The sequence below is a fragment of the Eurosta solidaginis genome, chromosome 5, assembly GCF_040869045.1.
Source record: "Eurosta solidaginis isolate ZX-2024a chromosome 5, ASM4086904v1, whole genome shotgun sequence".
In the NCBI taxonomy this organism is placed as follows: Eukaryota; Metazoa; Arthropoda; class Insecta; order Diptera; family Tephritidae; genus Eurosta; species Eurosta solidaginis.
In genome coordinates, this window is record NC_090323.1 from 125,166,521 (window position 1) to 125,190,763 (window position 24,243).

General features: G+C 36.6%; 1 protein-coding gene across 1 annotated transcript in view; it reads right to left on the reverse strand.

Moving 5' to 3' along the window:
• The window catches only part of Dscam4 (Down syndrome cell adhesion molecule 4), a 2,049,237-nt gene that overhangs the window by 1,150,428 nt on the left and 874,566 nt on the right, over window positions 1–24,243 (reverse strand). The window contains 1 exon segment of the mRNA XM_067787909.1: window positions 17,679–17,815. Within this exon segment, the coding sequence (XP_067644010.1) occupies window positions 17,679–17,815 (137 nt within the window).

Consider the following 24,243-nt stretch of genomic DNA (forward strand, 5'->3'; position numbering starts at 1 on the left):
ATAAAAAAAACAGCGTATCTTACGGCTATTGAGCCAAACAGCAATGTTTGTAAAAAAAAAACAATGATTTATATCAGGACAAAACAAAAAAAAACTTCAGTGATTATCCGACACTAAAATATACTTTACATTAACCTGATCTACACAACATCGCATTACGACGAAATTATGTCTTATTAGGACCAATATATATATTTACATATGTATAAATACCAGCATGCACCATATTGAATACAATGTGTAATTTCGCACAGGTTCACGAAAATCACTTATAGACAGACACAAAAAAAAAAAACAGGAATAAAAATTTAAAACCTTTTCAAGAAGGATCGATTTTCCGGAAGCATGTATGTATATATATTGGTACGCATGTATATACATGGATTCATCCAATTCCGAATCTTAAACCAGAATATATATTTTATAAAAAAAAAGTTTGCTGTATGATACTGTACCACAAAAAAAAAATAACGGGATCACACATAAAACTCCCGTTACATTCAAAATTTTATCTTCCGAATATTCTCGAGTCTTAGCGGAAAAAATCTTCACAATACACATCTATGATTTAAACAAAAAAAAACAAAAAAAACAGTATTTTCCATGTTACAAAAAGTCCTATCATAGGAGATACCTTCTCAAACGTGTTGCCTTAAAAATTAACAATTTTTTGATGGCCTATTTGGTCACAGAAAAATTCCACCCAAACGCTTATCTATCCCCTCAATCGGAGCCAACTTCAACTTATCAGCATAAAGACACCCTAATGCCTACCTATAAGAGCGCTCTCATGGAAGTTCAGGGGTTTCTGGCAAGGCTCAATGGACATTGCACGAAAAAAAAAACGTTTTCTTCCTGCAATTACTCGGTTGGAATATATTCTGAGGGCCTATAGGGGCCACTTAAACTTGACAAAAAAAACTGAATTATATAAATAAACAAAATACACATATAAAAATACATAAGGTGCCCTATCATGTATGAAACGTTCTGCTTCCGATATTTCCGTTCTCCGAGTTATTTGGGTGCTTGGTTTTCTTTTAAAGTTATTCCGGTCTCTTCCTCTGGACGAATTATAGGTGAAGAAATTGTATTTATAGGTGAGTGCTATAATAGGACAGCTAATATGAACCGGTATAAAGGTTTCCCTGGCGCTGGTAAAGCTTTTGTGTGATCCACGGTGACCAGATGCATTCCCACTACCGGAAAAAAAAAATAGCATTCAGCGCGACTTAATTGGGATAGTATGGTATTTCACGCCAATTTTGGCGTTCACGCGGTTTTTTCCTCATTATGGTGTTTTGAACACCACAAAGATAGCAAAATTTTTTGCAAGAAACCACAATTTACAAGAAGAAGGAAAAAATGTTCTCACTAATAAGGGAATCAATTTTAGAAAAATGTTTAAGTTTTCAATGGAGAGTTGAACTCCGAAAGAAAAAAAAAATACGGGTAAGATTAAAGTTTACAAAGAAAATCTGTGCAACAAAAGAAAAGGAAATTATTTTAAAAAAGAAGATAATTAAGCTTTGATGGGGGTTTAAAACCTGGAAAATCAATGACCGAATTCGACGATGGGATTGCGTGAACCCCAAAATGGCGCAAAAAAAAAAAAAGGAATTAAGGGCAAGAAAAATCTAACGAAAAAAACCGAAATCTGCACTTACCAATGAAAGCTATTCCACATCCATTATGCCGTATGTTGGATTGAATTATTCACCGACGGATTCGGTATGTATTTTAATGCCAAAAGCCGGTAATAGGGGTATACAAAAAAGTTTTTTTTTTCTTTTAAACAATTCCAAAATCACATACTTCGATATAATTTCACGCGCACAGGGAACTTCTTTTAACCGAATTAAACTTTTTTTTTTTCTTTCAGCGGACCGCGCACTGCAATTTCGACTGCTTCTCAGTACTGTATTAGTTTTACTTGTCCTGTAGTAACCTCCTTTTATGTCGTTGAAATCGATATCCGGCACCGTTTTCCTATACCGTTTTGTATTGTCTTCATAACGAATTATTTCCATTCTATATTCGTCTCTTTCCTATATTCACCACTCTCAATGATTAACTGGCAACCCTTGGAAAAGAGCTTTTGCCAATTCCTCTATTGTGACCCTATCCCGTGTTTGACGTTTCTCGTTTGTTTATATTTTATCTGTGTGCAAATAAAAATCCGCGATATTAGCGACATTTTTCGTATATTTAAATAAGGTCAATTCAGTGCGCGAGTGTTATTATGTCAAAGGGCAGCGGCTCTTTAGTGCGATTTATAGGTACTCCGTTTTTCGATTTAACGATTTTCCTAAATACACAATTAAAAAATTAATAAAAAAGCTAAACTTCCAAAAAATATTCAAAACCCCGAGAAACCATTTATTTTTAAGTCGTTGGCTTATGTACCACAGCTCTCAGATCGTCTGGCCAAGTCTGACTGTTATAACAAAGAAAACGTAAAAATAGCACATAAGCCCTCTAACACATTAAAAAGTATTTTCAATAAAACCAAATCGAATATATCAAATATGGACAAAAGTAACGTTTTATACAAAATTCCCTGTAAAGGCAATGTTGGGGAAACTTGCAATGACATTTATGTCGGTACAACCAAGTCAAAATTAAAAACAAGATTATCACAACACAAATCGGATTTAAAACAATGCCATCAACTAAATAATCACAAAACTGCACTCATGGCCCACTGTGCAACTAGCGGCCACATACCTAACTTTGACGAGACCAAAATACTACAACAAGAACAACACTATAATAAACGATTTACTCTTAAAATGTTACATATTATCAACGTACCGACAAACATACGACTCAAGTATAAGAGTGATGTGGACCATTCCGCTCATATTTACAAACACCTGCTAAGTAAAAGGTAGTACCATACTCCACGTCGCACAGAGCAAACGTGTTAAGAAAATTATGTAAATATGTTAAATGTTTGATATGTATATTTGTTAATTGTTGTCATTATGTTTTTATTAGCTCTTTAACCTTGAAGACGATTGCCGTAGAGCAATCGAAATATATCGGTTTTTTTGAAAAAAGAAACAATTGTGTTTAATTTATAAAACACGGACCTCGAGCCAGCAAAACAGGACAATTAGTTGAAGAAAAAGGTCGCCAAAAATTATAATAAACTAAATTTAGTTCTACAAGGAAAAAATAAATTTATATGGGAGCTCCTTTTACTCATGGATAAATTTAAAATTCAACTTCAAGCTTTGCATAGAAACCTAGAGAATGGCGATTTATCAAATTTTCCAAAAACAAATTCGATAGCACAAGAATTTGAATTGCCAAGTACTTCTTCTCGTTACTTCTATCCCGTTATAGGGCCTATAACCTTGAATACAGGCATTGACTTCTAATGACGGTATAATACAGGATTTATTATACCTTTCATGAACATGAACTTTTATATTAACTTTGGTCCGATGTCTGTAACGTTGAGAAATATAAATATACCGAATTGATCAGGGCGACGAACTGAGTTGATATAGCCATGTCCGTCTGTGCGTCCGTCCACCCGTCTCTCTGTTTGAACGCAAACTAGTCCCTCAAATTTTGAGATATCTCAATGAAATTTGGCACAAGGATGTATTTTTGTATTATATTAGACATTTGTCGCATCCGGTAGGATCGGACTACAATAACATATATCTCGCATACAACCGATCGTTCTCATAAGACGATTTTGGTCATTCCTGCCGCAATTTAGAAAGTATACGTGAAACTCGGTAGTATATATTCTAATATATCATAGAAGATTTTCTGAAAAAATCACTTTGATCGGAGCTATATATAGTATATATTCCATACAACCGATCGGTCAGATAGAAATATTTTTGGCAATTCCTCCCTTAATTTCCATTATAAAAACGTTAAACTTGGTGATATTTATTCTAATATATCATAGAAGGTTTCATGAGAAAATCCTTTCGATCGGAGCTATACATAATACATATCCCATAAAACCGATCGTTCAGATAGAAATATTTTTAGCCATTTCTCCTTTAATTTCCAATATAAAAACGATAAACTTGGTGATATTTATTCTAATATATCATAGAAGATTTCCTGAAAAAATCACTTTGATCGGAGCTATATGCATATAGTATATACCTATCCCATACAATCGATCGTTCAGATAGAAAATTTTTTGGCCATTTCTCCCTTAGTTTCCAATATAAAAACGTGAAACTTGGTGATATATATTCTAATATATCATAGAATATTTCCTGAAAAAATCATTTCGATCGGAGATATATATTATATATATCCCATATAACTGCTCTGCTCTAATATATCATAGAAGATTTCCTGTAAAAATCATTTCGATCGGAGCTATATATAATATATATCACATATAACCGATCGTTCAGACAAGGGGGGTTTTTGCCATTTTTTTATATTTATTTTGAAATCGTTTAGGTATGTACATCTGTTCACTATATATTTCTTATCTTATACAGCGCAGTGTTTGGAGATTACGAATGTGATAAGATTATTGTTCAGCCCCATTCAGAAAGGTATGAATTCTTCGGCACAGCCGAACACCGTCCCGTCCTTACTTGTTCTTATGTTACAGTTAGTGCGTGAATAAATAGAGTACATACATGGGCACTATCTTAACAAAAGTAGTGCGTAAATAAATTAAATGCATAAATGGGCACTCTCACCCAATATACTCCCCCCGTTGAAGGGTGCTTAAACTTTCAAGCGTTTTCCATTGAAGGTAGAGGAGCGAGCTTATGAATGGCTCTTCTAATAATTGCCTTTTTTGTTTGTAAGTCAACTACTCGAATTTTTCCATCAGCACCCGGGCTTGCACTTGTGACACGAGCAAGAAGCCACTACTGCGGTGGCAAATTATCTTCTTGAATAATGACATCATGTCCCAGCTTTATATCTGCTTCTTCTTTGTTCCACTTCATACGCTGCTGAAGCCATCGCAAGTGGTTGCATTTCCATTGCTGCCAAAATTAATTTTTTAGAAAGGTAAGTTATTGAAAAGATGTCAGTGCAGCCATGTTTATATTAATATCGACTTTTTCAAATGGTATAGCCTTAAGTGGTTTCCCTATTAAAAGGTGCCTTGGCGTTAACGCTGGCCCGTCGTTGCGGTCTGTCCAAAGTGCAATTATGGGACGAGAATTTAGAATTGCTTCAATTTCTACAAGAAGCGTTTGAAGCTCTTCGTATGTTAATTTCGCCTGCCCCATGTTTTTTAATAAACGTGTTTTTGCAGATTTCACCGCTGCCTCCCAGAGGCCACCGAAGTGCGGAGCTCTAGGAGGTATGAATCGAAATTCTAGGCCAACTTCGTTGCTGTAATTCAACACTGCATCCAGAAAATTTTCGTTAAAGTGACTAGTTTGAAATTCTTTGAGTTTATTATGCGTACCAACAAACATTGTCGCAATATAAACGAGATGGTGTACCACGCCGAGATACGAATCGTTTTAAACACAGCAAAAAGGTATTCGTTGACAAATCGGAGACAAACTCAATGTGAGTGGCCTTTGAAGAAAAACATACGAAAATGGCTGCATACGTCTTATATGGAGGCTTGCCTCGAATACGAAACGAAATAAGAAATGGGAAGCAAAATTCTACTCCACATACAGCAAAGGGAATCTGAGCAGTTACGTGATCTGCCGGTAACTTCCATATGATTTGGCTTATTAGTTTGGGTTTATAATGGAAGCAATGTACGCAATTGCGTACTGTTTTACGCACAAGTTCGCTGGCGTTGATCACCCATACGCGCTACTGAAGAAAACTAAATTAAACCTTTGCTCCTGCGTGTAGATTTGATTTATGCAAAATTGAAATATACAAATGTGTGAAACGGTGAGTTTTCGGAAGAAGAGCTGGATGCTTCTCTTCATAAGGTATGTTAGCATTTCGAAGACGACCACCAACTCTAAGGATGAGGAAGCTTCTGTTCCAATTTTCTCATTTCCTGGAGGAACGGGGAAAGACGTTGGAGATTTTCCGTTAAAGGTTGGCCCTTCTTACGGCTTTCGATTTCTTGTTTGTATTCAAGACTAGCGGCCACCGTAGTGTGATGGTAGCGTGCTCCGCCTACCACACCGAATGCCCTGGGTTCACACCCCGGGCAAGATCAAAATTTTAGAAATTAGGTTTTTCAATTAGAAGAAAATGTTTCTAAGCATGGTCGCCCCTCGGCAGTGTTTGGCAAGCACTCCGAGTGCATTTCTGCCATGAAAAGCTCTCAGTGAAAACTCATCTGCCTCGCAGATGCCGTTCGGAGTCGGCATAAAACAAATAGGTCCCATCCCGCCAATTTGTAGGAAAAATTAAAAAGAAGCACGACGCAAATTGGAAGAGAAGCTCGGCCTAAAACCTCTTCGGAGGTTATCGCGCCTTACATTTTTATACTCAGTTGAGCAGAGCTCACAGAATATATTAACTTTGATTGGATAACGGTTGGTTGTACAGGTAGCTCTTAACTGTGTATGTAATGTTCGGTTACACCCGAACTTAGCCTTCCTTACTTGTTTTATTTATATTTTTAATCAAGCCTTTGTATATAGGATACGATTCGCCAGAAGATTTGGTCAAGTTCACTTGAAGATGTATGAACTACCTTCTGTGCGAAGTAGTTTGCACTGGGTGGAACCCGATTGAAAACGCGATATATATATGAAATTATGCGAAGAACTTTACGAAACGAGGAGCATCGTTCAATAATAGTATTAAAAATGTCTTCTTGACTATTTTCAATGTTACACTTGAAAGTTACAACATTGCGACGTTCTAAGTCGGGTGTTTCAGTGCACGTATCTAGCCAGGCCAATTATCTTCGTTTAGATGAAGGAATTCTGGTCTTGAGAACCACATGGTTTTGAGCAGCTCTTATGCGGTACATCCCCGTGAAACAATATCTGAGCGATTACTTTTTATTGGAACATGCCTCCAACAAATTTCCTTGCTATTTTCATGGATCTCTGAAACACGATTTGCAACGAAACAGTTTAGTGTCGATGCATGCTGTTTTGGATCTGACCAAAAGTAAACCTATTTTACGTAGTTCTGAAGCTTTTCTTTGATGTGATTCCATGTTCGTGTAAGTAACAATGCTGCACATAATTCTAGTTTTGGTATAGACTGACTTTTGATGGGAGCCACTTTTGATTTAGATATAAGCAGAGAACATTGAAAAGAAGCTTGTACGAGTGTTGGAATGTAAATCGCGCAGCCATACACACGCGATGATGCATCTGCGAAACCACGAATTTCGCTGACACGGTTGGGAAAGGGAAAACAAATCTAGGAACTTCTATTTTCTTGATTTGTGGCAAGTCCCCTGTTATTTGCAACCACAAATCGGCTAGATCCTTTGGAAGGGGATCATCCCAATCAAGTTGTTGAATCCACGACTCCTGCATAAGAATTTTGCACCGAATTGTGATTGGGCTCCGCAAACCCAATACATCGTATATTCTAGCAACGCATGATAAAATATACCGCTTGGTAATTTTTTCATTGCTAACAAATTCGAAGCGAAAACAAATCACATCAACACTTGGCTTCCATGCCATACTAAGTGCCTCTCTCATAGTTCCATTCCTTCCCTTTAAAGGGATTTCGCTTCTTTTGTTAGAAATTACCCTTAAACTATTTGAGTTCCACTTAGCTAAGTGAAGTCCTGAGCGAGAGAGCAGTTCAGTGACTTAATTGCGAATTTCCTCCAGCTCTTTTTCACTATCAGCCCCAGTTAACAAATCGGCAATGTATAACTCCTCTTTTAAGACTCTAGAACCAATGGGGTAGATGTCGCGAAAGGAGTCAGCAATAAAGAACAGGCATCTAATGGTAAGGAAAGGGGCTGAGGCCATACCACATGCTAAATTCAGAGGTTCGTCTTTCCTTTCTCTCCAGAAGATTAACTGAAAGTTGCGGTTACTTTCGTTAATTAAAACCTGCCGATATATTTTCGCAATATCGGCTTTTAAAGCGTAACGATTCAAACGAAAATACAACAACTCTTGTTCAATGATGGGTCCTACCATCAAAATGTCATTGAGTGAACGATGAGATGAAGTTGAGGCTGAAGCCTCGAAAACGACTCGAAGCTTTGTAGTGGTACTTTCTGGGCGTAAAACACAGTGATGTGGAATAACATAGTGTAGACTCTCAAGATTTGTTTTGCTGACTATCGACATGTGCCCTAAACTCTCGTACTCGTGCATGAACTCGCAGTTCATTTGATTTAATGAATCCTTATGATACAAATGGCGCTAAAGCGACAGAAATCTTTTACGCGCGTTTTCAAATGAGTTTCGTAAATCTTCTGGGGATTCTGTAAAGGGCAGGCTGACTTGCAAGCGCCCACTGGCAGTGACTGACACATTGTCACAGAAATGTTGTTCACAACGCCTGTCTTCTTCCGTTAATGGCGAGGAGTGTTGAGCAACTTCCTCCACCTCCCAGAATTTGTGTAGCAATTCGTCCAGATTTGAGGACTACACAGCTATGTTACATATGAGCGACCGAGGCGGCTCGGTTTTGAACTCATCTTTTCCGCCAACTATCCACCCTAACGCAGTGTTTGTTAAGGAAGGTAAACCTTTGCCAAAAGAAACACTTTCGGGATAGAGAATTTCGAAAAATACTTCTGTGATAATCAATATATCAATTCGTTGAGGCTTGTTAAACAAGGGGTCTGCTAAATTGATCCCTTCGGGATTATTCCAGTTATCCGTTCGTATATGATCGCCTGGTTGGTTTGCTGATATACATTTGGTAATAGCAAACCGTGCAGAAAATTCAAAATTAGTAAATCGTGACCGAATTGTAGCAATAACAGCATGTTTACTTTGGGTTTGAATACCGCCTATACCTGAAATATTTTGATTAAAATGCAAACGATTTAGTTGCAAGCGTTTTGCAGTTTCTTCAGTTATGAAATTTACTTCGGAACCGGAATCTAAAAGCGCGAACCGGCTGAAAAATTCCAAACTTGTGTTTTACCATGACTATAGCAGTGGGTATTATGGCTCTTCTGACAGTGAGTCAGTCTTCACCCCAGCGGGTTAGGGGGTCAGAATATACTTGCGGTAGGTATACCTGTCGTAAGAGGCGACTAAAATACCAGATTCAAGGGGCTGTGTAGCGCAACCCTTCAGGTTGCCAGCGCAATATATAGCTTCTCCAAACCCAATTGTCAACCTCACCTATCCGCGGCGAATCCTGTTTCACTAACAGACGAGACTCTGACGACCACAAGCTCCTCATGGAACTTGAGGGTGGGGAGGGAGGGATGGCCTGAAGGTTTAATGTGGCCATATAAACCGTTCCCGAGATGGTCGGGCTAGCACCTTAATGGTGCTGTGTTTCCGGAGCGGATCTGTATCCGGCAAAGGACCATCACATCGATAACACTTCCCAAAGCCTTCGGGGAGCAACCTTATCGCTACAACAACAAAAACAACAACAACATGGCTCTTCTGAATGACTGAGTAACCATGGACATAGTAATCTGCGGTGTAACAGTCTTGGCGCCGAAAGATTGTTTTGCATTAAATTTAGTAGCATGATTAACCGAAGCTTCTGCTGAAGGTTTAGTGACAGAAACATGTAAATGTGTGTGGTGAGATGCTTTGCACACACGGCATTTAAATGTGGGCATTTCGAGACTGCATATCCTTTGCGCAAGCAGTTCAAATACATTCCTGAATGCTTGACAAATTCAAATCGCTCATTAACGGGGAGCGTAAGGAACTCAGAGCAACTTCCTGCGACATGTCCTGTGCGGTTATAAAACACGCGTGCTGACTTGGAGTTGACGAAGGCATGAGATCTTTTCGGGCTAGATTTTGTCTTGACATTGCCTTGAGGTTCGAGAGACTCAAAACCTTTAATACGACTTTCTAAAAGCTGACAACGCCTGCTCAGAATGGTATAGCATTGATCTCATTCTTGTTTTTCCGCATACATAGCCTTTGAGCCACTATCTACTATTCAAAGAACTATATGAATTATAATTGCGTCTAAAACATCAATTTCCGATCCTAACGAGAGCAAAGATGAGCGCATAGCAGGAACCTTGTCTATGATCGTGCGTAAAGCAGTGGAATCAGCTTGGGTCATTGTTTGTAGACCAAACAATGAAGAAATATACCCTAAGAAAATTAAAACATTATTGTCATAACGTTCCTTTAAACGTGCCAGAGCCTTAGGGTAATTCTCCTCTGTTATCTGAAATGGTTCTACTATTGCCAATGCTTGTCCTGACAAACAATTTATCAAATAATTGAATTTTTCTATTGTCGGAATGGTGGGATCGTCGTTGACAAGATTGGCAAATGTATGCGAAAATCGTTTATATTCGCAATATTTGCCATCAAATTTGGGTAATTTTAGTTTTGGTAATCGACTTTTATGTGTAAAGGGATGATTCGTAGAAGCATTTGCAAAACTTGCTTCGGCTACGCTTGTACGGTGCAACCTTATACAACAACCGCATAATCCTTCCTTTTACTTCAATATAACTTTCCTCTATGACGCTTCTTGCATTGTCCTCAGGGTTAATTTTTTCTATCTGACCGTGAATGTGGCTTATTTGATTAAAATGAGATTCTAATATTTGCAGACGACATTCCAACGTGATGGAATCTGCCGACTCCCCTTCTTTTTCTACCTTAATTTTCATATTTGTTATCTTTCGCTTCGTAACAGAGCGTTGTTGTTTTAACGTCGATACAGCGTCGACACTTGGTGGTTGGTCATCGTCATTTCCCATTTTAAAGAAAGGTTAATGTAACAAAATTCGAAAAAAGAACTTATACAGCGTAACTGTGTAGCCCTTCTTTTGAAAATTAATAAAAAGTGAAAATAGTGGTAATTTAAATGAAGCGATATTTGGCTTAACGCTGCCTTTATAGAAGAATTTTAAATATCATAAAGGTATGCGAACACGATAGCGAGTGTCACCGCCGCCAGTGTCTGCTGCTTATGATGCAAAATAAATATGCGCGAATATTATTTTTGCCCCTACTATCGTAGAGAATATATTAGGTGAGAGCGTTACAGAGATTCGAATTAATTTTTAATGCTTTGATTCTTAATTATTTCGATAAGTTCTTCCTACGTTTATAATCTTATATACGCACTGTTTAATGAATATGCACGGTACAATGCAATTTCAAAAGTATATACATAAGTATACATAAATTTTAGGGCAATCAACTTATAATAACTGTGTGGGTATCTGCCTACCGCTACCTTAATGATGCAATGCCGACGGAAAATGGAATGCTCTTGTTGATGTTGATGATGTGATGAAGCTGATGGTTGTAAAGCCAATTAAGATGATTGTTTGATATCAGGAAGCTTTATTGTTCACCTTTTGTGTGCGCCAAGTGACCACTTGATGTCGACGATGCCTTGGTGTAGCTTTGATAAAAATGGGTTAAGGAGCAGTGTTGCTGCATTCGATAATATGATCCCAATGTTAAATGGTGAGCCTTCTAATTAATATAATATTACGTTCACCTTGTATTTCCGATCTGGAACGCTATGGTGGACGGAATGTTATACAATTGGATGCCTAGAGCCTTCTTGACTTGATGGTGGTACTTTGCCGTAACACAATTGTTGGCAAACAGATTAATTTAACTTTTGCACTTTAACTGGCCCAGTGATACGCGTGAGCACAGCAGTACATTTTATGGTACAGGGGTACAGGACTAGTCCTTTTCAATATAGATGACCCAATGATACGCTCAGCAGTATAAAGTTGTATAAAAAAGTTTAATTTATTTTACAGGACTGTCCTGTCAAATGTATGGGGGTTGAAATATATTAATCAAAAAACATGAACGTTTCTATCAAAATTCTTCACCGTTTATTTGCTTGTAGTCAACTAAAACATAAAATTACAAAAAGTGAAGTGTTAAATAGAAAGCTGTATGTATGTACATCTTGAATACAGGCATTGATTTCAAATGACGGTATAATACATGACATATTCTTATGTTACAGTTAGTGCGTGAATAAATAGAGTGCATACATCGGCACTATCTTACCAACAGTAGTTCGAAAAGAAATTAAATGCATATATGGGCACTCTCACCCAACAGACCGGGAAACAGAAGTTTGCTCTACCCTTAAAATCGGTCGACTTTCTTTGAAAATATCATTTTGTTTTAACGAAGACTATTAAAATCAAACTTTTGAACACAAACGTCTGCGAATTTTGACCTACAATTTAAAAAATGTATCCAGAGTCTGTGTCAAATTTAAATTATGTAGATGCGCCGACGTTTATACGATTTTCTCCCATGAGTTACGCAACGATATCCATTTAGACAGTTTCTGACTTCGAGGGCGGCATCCTTGACCGAATAGTTACTCCTTATCGTTTAAATTTTGAAATTCCTCGGTTGAGGAACATTCCTTGCTTCAAATGGATTTAAATCACTTGGTGCAATGTAAATTGTATGCCGCTCAATCTCAAAAAATGTAAATTCATGCGTTTTTCTCGGAGAATTTCGCCACCAGCTTCATATATAATTAACAACTATAGTGTAGAAACCAGGCATGCTTAACCAACGAACCGATATCATTTCGTTATGATAATTAACGTTAATAAACGAAACGAAATCACTTTGTTTCGTTTATTAATAAGAACGTCAAATTAACGAAATGATTTTGTTTCGTTTTCTGCCATATCAAAACGAAATCAAATCGTTTATGTTGATTATTAATTTCAAACTATGCTGGCAAAGCTGCTTCATGGCGGAGTCATTAAAGGTGAAAGCATTAGCCAAGCTGATTGCAACTTTTCTCATGAATTTTGACAGTACGAACATTTCTCAGAGTATTTTTGACATTACCACCAACGAATTACACAAACAGATTACGTGGAGTTGAAGTGTGTATGTCCGCCCGCTGTTACCACCTTACGGCTTCACCATAGCTATAGCATTGCCAGCACAATTCAAATATAAAGTACCACGTTTTTGTTAACGTTTTTAACGTCAACGAAAGCTTTTCGTTTCGGTTAAAAACGAGATACAATTTATCTTGATAATTTCTTTATCAATAATATTTCGAAGCATTTCAACGGAAACGGTGGAAATTTTTTGATAAACGATTAGCTTAACGTTAAGGTGCATCCCTGGTAGAAACTGTGAATAGTTTTATTGGCTTGGGAGTCACGATGGATTCCAAACTTAGTTTCAATCTTCATATTAATGCTACAGTGACTAAAGGGAAATGTGTTTTTGCATTTGTTAAACGGTGGTCAAAAGAATTTAACGACCCTTACATAACTAAATCACTTTTTACAACATTAGTTAGACCAATATTAGAATACGGCTCAATAATTTGGAATCCGCGTTACCAAAACCATGCAGACAGTCTCGAATAATTACAAAAACAATTTTTACTATTTGCCTTAAGAAATTTTCAATGGGACTCTTTAACTAATCTTCCACCTTATACTAATCGATTAAAGCTTATCAATCTTCCAACTCTTGCTAGTCGAAGGGAAAAGCTCGGTGTAATATTTATGATAAAACTTTTAAATGGATCAATTTCGAGCCCATTCCTTCTGAATGAAGTGAACTTTTGTGTTCCCTCTCGGTCATAGAGACACTTCAAACCTCTTCTGCTGAAACAATGTAGAACGAATTTCGAACAAAATGAACCTTTTCGGCGTTTATGCCAAGATTATAATTGTCACTCAAACACATTTGATAGCTCGGACTCCCTTTTTTCTATAAAAAAGATTGTTCTCACATCTCTTAATAATTACTGTATAATACGTTTGCTTCTGTTCTCTTTAAGTAGAACGCTTGGCTGATGAAATCTCTTCTGTAGCTGAGCAGTCTCAGATCGCGACCCTTGACAAACCGCTGCCCATCAAAGACGCCGCAAAAATAAAAAAAAACAAAAAAAAGTTATTAAAGTTATATATATAAATCGATCGCGTGAACAGAATTAGCCTGGTTTCATTGGGCCACTTGAGGGCAGCGCGCTGCCACAACGTCCATTTAAAAGAAAGGTTTCAAGTCTAGTCTTCGGAGCTACACCTAAAGCTTCTAAGAAAGTAACGTCGAAGAAGTATGCGATAGAAGTTACAGTCCTATACCTACTGTGCTGTCTTATAGTGTGAGGGACAGGAGGCGTGATGGCAACTAGTGGTTGGATTGCACTGCGGAAATTGTACTTGTTACTTAGCTTTAAGTGCGCCTATAAATATTCCATACAATTACGATTAAAATCATATAGAATTAGTATGTATCTAAATTGCGAGTAAAGGAATATCAACAAAAAGGCAATTCTTACAGACCAATTGCAAAGCGAGCAGCGGGGCATTCATATAGCTGAGTGGTTAAAGGCATCTATCTGCCTTTACACTAGTATAAAGTATGAATGTTGGAGATTTCGAGTTCAATACTCAGCTCCCGAGAAGCTAGCTGATGAATAAGTGAAATTCAGAAACATGTCCTAGTAACCATCGCCGTTTGTAAACTTTGCAATTTTCTTTAATATCAATAACAACAAGTAAGGAAGGCTAAGTTCGGGTGTAACCGAACATTACATACTCAGCTGCCAAATTACAGCTTGCAAAACTTTTAAATTCCCTTCTTTTAAATGTGGGTGGTGCCACGCCCATTGTCCAAAATTTTGCTAATTTTCTATTCTGCATAAGGTCCACCCACCTACCAAGTTTCATCGCTTTATCCATCTTTGGTAATGAATTATAGCACTTTTTCCGTTTTTCGAAATTTTCGGTATCGAAAAAGTGGGCGTGGTTATAGTTCGATATCGTTCATTTTAAAAGGCGATCTGAGATGAGTGCCCAGGAACTTACATACCAAATTTCATTAAGATACCTCAAAATTTACTCAAGTTATCGAGTTTACGGTTAGACGGACGGACATGGCTAAATGGATTTCTTTCTTCGCCCAAATCATTTTGATATATAGAAGTCTATATCTATCTATATTAGTTTATTTCGTTACGGGGTACCGTTATGCGAACAAAATTAATATACTCTGTGAGCTCTGCTCAGCCTTAGTTCTAAAGGTGGACACCTTTTCGATATATCGCCATAAAAGTGGACCAAGTGTGACACTATAATGTGTTTGAACGATATGGGTATCAAATTAAAGGCGTTAGGGATGGTTTTAAAAGGGAGTGGCCCTTAGTTGTATATGTGAAAGCGTTTTCAATATATCGACCAAAATGTGGACCAGGGTGACCCAGAACATCATCTGTCGGGTACAACTAATTTATTTTTATATGTAATACTACGAACAGTATTCCTGCCATGATTCCAAGGGCTTTTGATTTCGCCCTGCAGAACTTTTTCATTTTATTCTACTTAATATAATTATATTTTGCGTCAAAAAGCCAACCCAATCACCATGTTTCATCTTTTTTTCGTATTTGGTATAGAATTAAGGCATTTTTTAATTTTTCGAAATTTTCGATATCGAAAAAGTGGGCGTGGTCATAGTCGGATTTCGCCCATTTTTATTACCAAGATAAAGTGAGTGCAGATAAGTACGTCAACTAAGTTTAGTAAAGATATATCGATTTTTGCTCAAGTTATCGTATTAACGGCCGAGCGGAAGGACAGACGATCGACTTTGTATAAAAACTAGGCGTGGCTTCAACCGAATTCGCCCATTTTCACAGAAAACAGTTATCGTCATAGAATCTATGCCACTGCCAAATTTCAAAAGGATTGGGTAAATTTTTGTTCGATTTATAGCATTAAAAGTATTCTAGACAAATTAAATGAAAAAGGGCGGAGCCACGCCCATCTTGAAATTTTCTTTTAGTTTTGTATTTTGTTGCACCATATCATTACTGGAGTTGAATGTTGACATAATTTACTTTTATACTGTAAATATATTCAATTTTTGTTAAAATTTGACTTTTAAAATTTTTTTTTTTAAAGTGGGCGTGTTTGTCATCCGATTTTGCTAATTTTTATTTAGAACACATATAGTAATAGGAGTAACGTTCCTGCCAAATTTCATCATGATAACTTTAACGACTGCCAAATTACAGCTTGCAAAACTTTTAAATTACCTTCTTTTAAAAGTGGGCGACGCCACGCCCATTGTCCAAAATTTTACTAGTCTTCTATTCTGCGTCATATGCTCAACGCACCTACCAATTTTCATCGCTTTATCCGTCTTTGGTAATGAATTATCGCACTTTTTCCGTTTTCAGAAATTTTCGATATCAAAAAAATGGGCGTGGTTATAGTCCGATTTCGTTCATCTTAAATAGCGATCTAAAATGAGTACCCAGGAACATACATACCAAATTTCATTAAGATAACCCAAAATTTACTCAAGTTATGGTGTTTACGGACGGACGGACGGGCATGGCTAAATGAATTTCTTTTTTCGCCCAGATCATTTTGATATATAAGTCTATATCTATCTCGATTAGTTTATGCCGTTACGGGGTACCGTTATGCGAACAAAATTAATATACTCTGTGAGCTCTGCTCAGCTGAGTATAAAAATCAAGTGTTTTAAAGTAGGTAGGTACGTCGGCGTAGGCCAGCTCGCCGCCACGCAGGAGCCGCCGCCGGTATACAATGCATCCTATGCCGCCGCCGATAAAGTTATCGGCGTAAGTCTCTAATATGTACAAAGGATTTTTTCCACTAAACTTTTTCATCACTAAAAACTTAAAATAAAATAAATGTAAGGCGCGATAACCTCCGAAAAGATTTTAGGCCGAGCTTCTCTTCCGACAGAAGCACTAAAAACTTAGTTATAGTAAAAATCTATAGTGATAGAGATTTATAGTAAAAACTGAGCTTGAAGGGCACTATGCCCATTACAGGTCTTCCACTGGGCCACATGTTGGGTGTTGTCTTCGAAACTGATTGCTAGATATAAATACACCTATAAACTTAACACATATTAGTAGCTGCTGTTTAGTGCTCATATTTTCTAGAAGCAACTTATTTTTACGGAGGTCCATATTTTGGCTGATATCTCCCAAATATCCAGAGATGAAATTTTCTGTATATTAAAACTCCCTTGTTTCTTATCCACACCGTATAAACATATCAGAGCTATTTCTGGTCCACGGCCTGCAGGGCCAACTTTTGAATTTTATTCAAAAATGCTTTATCTAAGAATTTCATTCAAAGGCGTTCCATCTAAGCATAAATTCAATACATTCTGATACTAGATATTGCGTAAATGAAAAATCCTATATAGGGCCCTCTTCAACTAAATTGATACAGGTCGTTTTTGAAAAAAATCTTGAGATTTGGCGGCTTGGAAAAATACTCTGAAATTGGGCCTTTCCCATCTGCCAGCCGCGATTGCGTTATATTTTACTCAGCAATCGATTTACACCAAACTGTTTACCAAGGCATCTAAAAAAATTATTTCTGTACCTCAAAGTTTAAACAAAACTTGTCCTCAAAAAGACAAATATATGGTGGAATATGGACCGATCTATTGGAAAACGAACCGGCGATTAAAGTTTTTAAAAAATGGAGAATGGATAGAAGTTGAAATAGAGACACGTGGTGAGAAAAAAGGTGACGTAGTTGAAAGGAAAGTAGTGGAAGGGGAGAGATAGAGGAAGAAGTAGAGGGAAACTTGGTTCAAATTATACAGGCAAAACAAAGCACTTACTTTCCAATAGCATTTTGCGCTGTGCACGTGTATTCGCCGCCATCTTCCTCCTTAACATTTGATATATTTACGTGGCTTATAACATCGTCATGAATAGTCACATATTGTCCAACCAAGTAACGAGAGTTGTCTGGAATCTGTAAAAAAACTCTGATGATATAAAATGAAAGAATAAAGTAGAGCAAATAAGATGGAAAAACGTTTCCTTTTGTTCCCGTGATTTAAAAAAATATTTTTTGATAGATGCAGGTACAGACAAAACATTTCTAATTTTTTGCAAAGAAAGAGCTTAAATATCCAGTTATGGTTGTAGATTAAGCCAGAAGCAATTTGTGTACTATTTACATGGAAATTATCGTTGCCTCCTAAGTTGGCAACTTAGTTCTTTCGAAAAAGCAGATTCAATTGAAATCTGATTTAATTTCGCTAAGTAAATAAGGTTCTCACACTTGCTGCTCCAGAAAAAAATTACCGCGTAGGGAAGTTAGTAACAAGTGGTAAAGCTTTCCGTTTCCAAAGTTCCGTTTCCGTTTCGGAATCCGAACTAGATATATAACGTAGCAAATAAGTACTAGTGGGATAGTAACAAGATTTTCTCTCGGGAGTTTGTGTTTTTATATTTGAAAGGCCGGCGAAAAAAGTATATTTATTTTTGAGAGTGAATTGAAGTGAAACTTCTAAACATTTTCGTAAAAGTGCGGTAAAAATATAAAACGGCAATAAAAGCTGAACTTATAATTTTTTCCCTTAAAAAATGGATACATCGATTTATACAATAAAACATGGACTTGTCGTTTTTTTTATAAGCTTTTATTTACCTTCACTTGGCTGTTGTATGTAATGGAATTTTGCAAGTTAAATTTGATACACTTCCCGGTGTCCGATTGAGCTGAAATTTTGCACACATGTATAACTCCGATGACCATGCAATATTACGTTGTTAGAATTCGATAAATTAATCGATAACACAGTTATCGGTAAAGATTTGTGTTTACTTTGGCATAACAGCCTAAGTCCCATACAAACCCGCCGGTACCTAACCGTGGACTGTGATACTTAGACGTGGTGAATCACGCGTGCACGCGTGGTGAATCTCACGCTTGCGAAAAGCGGAGACACAACCCTCTGTTGTATTTCTGTGTATAACCAACATAGCTGAATTTTCAAGGCTGTTTACCTCTGTAATCTTTTCTGTAATTTATTTTGCTTTTGGAAAAATTACCTATTTGAAAACAGCTGGCTGAAAAATATTGGCATAACAGCTTAAGTTAAATCAAGAACGGAAAATCTTGGAAAATTTGAGCAGATGTGGCAATTTCGCGCGTCCATTTAACGAAATATTGACAATCTGCTGATCATCGGTAGGAAAATAGCGACATTCCATCAACTAAGCAGCACTTAGCAATACTACTGTTATTATTTGGCCGCTCAAACACACACATATTAATTTTGCATTAAATCTAAAATATTCAAATACACCATAATTTACACGGCCAAAGCCATGATATTTACACGGGTCATCAATTCTTTCTTTGATTCAAAAGCTGAACTACCAGCGCTACCGTCATCAGCTTAGTGTCATCATTGCCAGTAGTGCCAATAACACCAAACTAGTGCCTCGTCAATGAGCTACCATTGAGCTGGCACCGCATTGGCGCTGGCGCCATGCAATTTACATCACTAAAATTGCGCGAATGGCCAGGCTCATGACTTTGTTAATCCAGATGGTGAAAACGAACACTCAAAGGAATGCAACCTTGCAAACAACAGCCGTCATTTTCAAAGTGTAAAAATTCTGTGATACAACGAACGCTAACGCGGTTAGGCTCTTATCGGTAAGTGTTGCATACATTTCTGCGCACTTGATTTTGTTTTACGGATTTTTGGCGATGGAATTTTAGCTAAGCGAAAGTTGTAATATTAGCCGTGTTTTTTTATACACGCGTATAGGTTTACGTTTGCGCGTGAAAAAAAAACGCCTATCCTCACTTAGATAATGCTTAGGAGACCCATCTAAAACAGATTTAACCCACAGAGCAGAGATCTGCAATGAGTAGTTGTAAACTGAACGCGACATAGGCAAAGTCACAATAAAATATGATTTTAAGTTAGTTAACACTGTTTGACACAATTTTATATGTGCTCTCTGTCAAAAATTCTTCAACTAACTTAGTCACATTTTATTTCGATTATGAATATGCCCCAATATATTCGGATCATGATATAAAAAATCGTGTACTCATACTCAGTCAAGGTTATTCAAACGTAGCGATTCGTATCAGTAATTTGGTTGAGAGTCTTTTTTCATCCTGACACCGCGTTAGCGTTGAACGCGAAAGATCTGACAACCGAAGATGCTGATATCCGAAGTGAAGCTACTTTTGACAAACACATACGATATGTTTTCTCGAAAACATGTGTATGCACATATATACAAATTCATTTGAATGAGTTAAACAAAGCATAGGGCGCATTCCAAAAGCAATGCCCCTATTACCGTTTACAACTCAACTCTGGTTGGGTTGAAATTTCGCAATTTGGTATTACAGATTACAACTCAACCTGTCAAAAAAAATGTCAGTTGAGTTGTCCCGTCTAACAACTTTTTGTGGCATTACCGTTTACAACGTTGTATTAGTGTAGTTGTCAAACGCGTCAAAATCTTACAACTGATTACTAGCAGTTGTCTCATACAATTTTGCAGTTGTTTTGAAAAAATGCAACGTTTTAGTAGACGGTTCACCACCTAATTTTTAACAAAAATTTTCAAAGTTGATATCAAAAGACGCGCTTCGACCTCCGATTTAAGAATCCGAAAACAAAAACTAAAATTTAATTTCTATCATATCATTTCGGTTCAAATTTTCATGTGGATGTATTGTGCCAGATTTTTTGTACACACTAATGCAGAAAGGCGTTGGACCTACCCAGGGTTATTTTTACAAATCGCGGCCAAAGGCCGCCAACACAAGAAGATCTTCTGTGTAAAAAAACCGTAGATCGGGCCTCATATTTTGGACCCTCGGGCCATTTTGTGGGTTTTTGCAAATATTTTGCGACAGAAATAAAATTTTTAATTTCCGCTTTCGAATCCTAAAAACGGAGGTAAAAGTCTAGTTGAGGGGTCGACTGCTAATACGCTATCAAAAATTACGAGAGAGGTGTCCAAAGACGCGTATTGACCTCGAGAAGAATAATCCGAAGGCGGAAAAGAAACAAATTAGCAGTATTAGCAGTCAACCCCTCAACTAGACTTTTACCAAAACGGAGATCGAAACGCGTCTTTTGATCCACCTTTGATGAAAGTTTGATGGTGCACGGGCTCATAACACGTTACAAAAAAAAAAAAAAAATTTAAAGCCGGTAATTAAACATTTTTTAATCAAACAATAATCAGAAATTTTGTGCACATTTATAGAAAAAACAACGTTTAAACTAAGGATTACATTGAATAACTTTTTGACTTTATGGAGCGATATTCCGAAGTTGAACGAGGCTGGCCGCAGTTCGGATGCAGCCAAAATAGGTGAAATTATGCGAACGTGAGTTCCATTGTTAGTAATCACTACTCCTGGGAATCCTGTTTTAGAGTAAAATACAATTTTTGCTGTTTGGGTTTTAATCCACTTCGCTGAAATATGCTTCTCAATAATATCTAAAACCATTCCAACACCAAAATCATTTCCACAGCATTTTTGATAGCTGCAATCAGCAAGGAATCTGAATGTGGCGCATAATTTTAAAATAGGGGTTCAGCCTTCCCTTGAAAGCGTTTGTGGAATTGGTCCTTAATTTTGTTTAGTAATGAGTAAAATGCTTCTTTTCAAATCTGCAAAATAACTTCATTTGAAGCTCATTATTTGTCACTTAAACATTTCTTACTTGGTGCTTGGTAGTTCCAAGGGATTGGAATGATCACGCGAATGTTTTGCGCATTCGCGACATGTTAATCACCAACATTTTCGCCATTATAAAATAGATTTCATATCATATAATATCTTGTAATAACAAAATTACTTTTGCAAATGCTTAAATTTTCGCCACAAATTGATCAGCTGTTCATTTATCTGTCAAATCAACACTTTTTTAGGTTGGCAGCACCAATTCAAGTTCAACTGAAATAAGTTGTAATTCGTAATACCAAACAGGAGTTGAGTTGTCTGAAGGTTGAGTTGTTTTAATTACAACCCAACTAAGTTGAGTTGTATACCGTAATAGGGGCACAATACTGCTGGCGAAGTTGATTAGTGATAACTTCTTGGAACGCACAGTTGCAAATTTACGACAAACTAGTGAGCATACAAATTTTCCGCTCCATTCACTCAACGTTTTTATCGATGGATTGTTGACAGTTGGTTTAACGTATCGTTTCAAAAGCACAATTTCTTTCACTCAGCTGATAACTGATTAGCTGAGCCAGAAAATTTAAACACAATGAGAAGGCGTTTTTGCTAGATTCCAACTTTTTTGCATGTGAATACGTCTTGCACTTCACCACACACAATCCAATTTCAATGTTAACCAGTTAACAGCAGAAAATTCTCTGTCAACAGTTTCAGCTGTATAAATTCTCTGGATTTTCTCTTAAGATGATTTCTTTGTGGGAATATAGGTATTTAGTAGGATTAATTAAATTAAATTTTATTACTTGTAGCAATATATTTGCTTGTTTTATAATTTAATATGAATTTGAATTTAATTAATATAATTTAGGAATTTAAAAAAAGTTAAAATAAGCTTAATTTCAATGGTAAATGGGGGGTTGAAAATAGCCTTATGGCGTGCAAATTCGTATATACGGTCTAAGTAGCAGATAAGACAACACAAAAATTATAGTAAGTTTGGCGCACCTGTTAGGCACTCGTTTAAGGCTGCAAGTACTTCAGGTTCGAGCCTAAATAAACCTTTTTTTTGTTTTTTTTTTTTTTGTTGAAAAATCCCATTAAAATATGGAATTAGGAATTTTCGATAGGCAAAAGCCGAAAAGTCGATGTCATTTTGCTTATTATATTTGTTAATTATATCATTTTTTCTGTAATTTGAAATAATATTTCAAATATACAGTTTTATAGCCCTTTTAATTCTACCCTAACAAAGTGCAAATGTCAAGTTCATAGAAAATTCCGCCGATTTTTGGCAATTTTTTCCCTTTTTGACTATTTGCGTTTCAAATCTTTGATTACCTTATTCTGACCTTATCAAATGACCATGTATAATTACAAATACATTGCTAGAGGTGCGCTTTTTCGGTCATTTCAGAGATTCGGTTCTTTGGTTCTTTTTGTTTATCTGTTCCTTTTTTTCAAGCAAATTTGTTCACTGCCCCTCAGACCCACGAAATAAGTCAACAAGTATAGAGGGGGTGTGTATGCAGCAATGCTTTGTGTTGGTATATTTAAATGTGTTATGAATAAATAAGTTAATATATATACATATGTATAATTAACTTCAAAAAACGTTACAAATTTCGGAAGATCCAGGAAGTTGAAAGAGTACAGGCACAAATTGTAAATATGAACTTTTCAAGTTTAATGAATGTAATAATTAGTTTCTTACAAAAGATGTTTTTTATAAATATATACACACATATCGCATAAGTGGCATCATCGACATTCGTGCTCACTTTGAATTTCTACGTATGTATGTATGAATTTACAATGTTTGTGAACGAGAAGAGAGAAAGAATAATATTAGATAAAACGAGCTAAAAGAACAAATAGAACTGAAATCGAAGATCTAGTTCACTTGTTCAGTTGAGAGACCCGGTCAATTGAACAAGTTCAGAACGAAACGACCCAACTATATACATTGCGCTTGCAAGTGCCAGAGCAAGTGCGAACGACCTCAAAAATATTTCGCTTTTGCTATTTTGTTTGTTGGTCAGGTGAAGGCGGCGAGGAAAAAGAAGATTTTTTTCTCCTCATTCGAAACTTCGAAATATCAGAACAGAAATGGAAATATGAAGTTTTGTATGGTATAGCCTCATGCGTAAAAGGAATGGCATATGCGCGTACGAAAGCCAAAAAACTATTTTCATACATTTCACACACGCCCTAATATATAATAAATAATAAAACAACGAGCGGCATTTGAACCACAAGTTGAGAAAAGAAAAAATAAATTGATACAAGTACCTGCACCAAACACCCTATTGAATAATTGTCTCCTAAGACCTTACTTAATGGGCAAGTCCATTTACAATGAATCATCATAATTTATTTACAAAAAATCAGAGAATTAAAATTTCCAATATATTTGCTCTGATCAGAGAATTTTTTGGTAACAGACGAACAGAGAAAATCGTTAAGAGAATTTTCTGTTACGTCTTGCACCCTGTTAAGTTAACATGAATTTGGGAATAGTGGTGAAGTAAGTGCAAGACGTGTCACATGCAAATGGATCGTAAGCAGTGGATGCCAAAAAAACTCCTTCTCATTGTGTTTAAATTCTCTGGCTGAGCTAGCAGTTGCGCTTTGAAATTCACCCTTCGAAGCAAACTTTTGCTTCGTATTTCCAGAGAATTTAAACACAATGAGAAGGAGTTTTTTTGGCATCCACTGCTTAC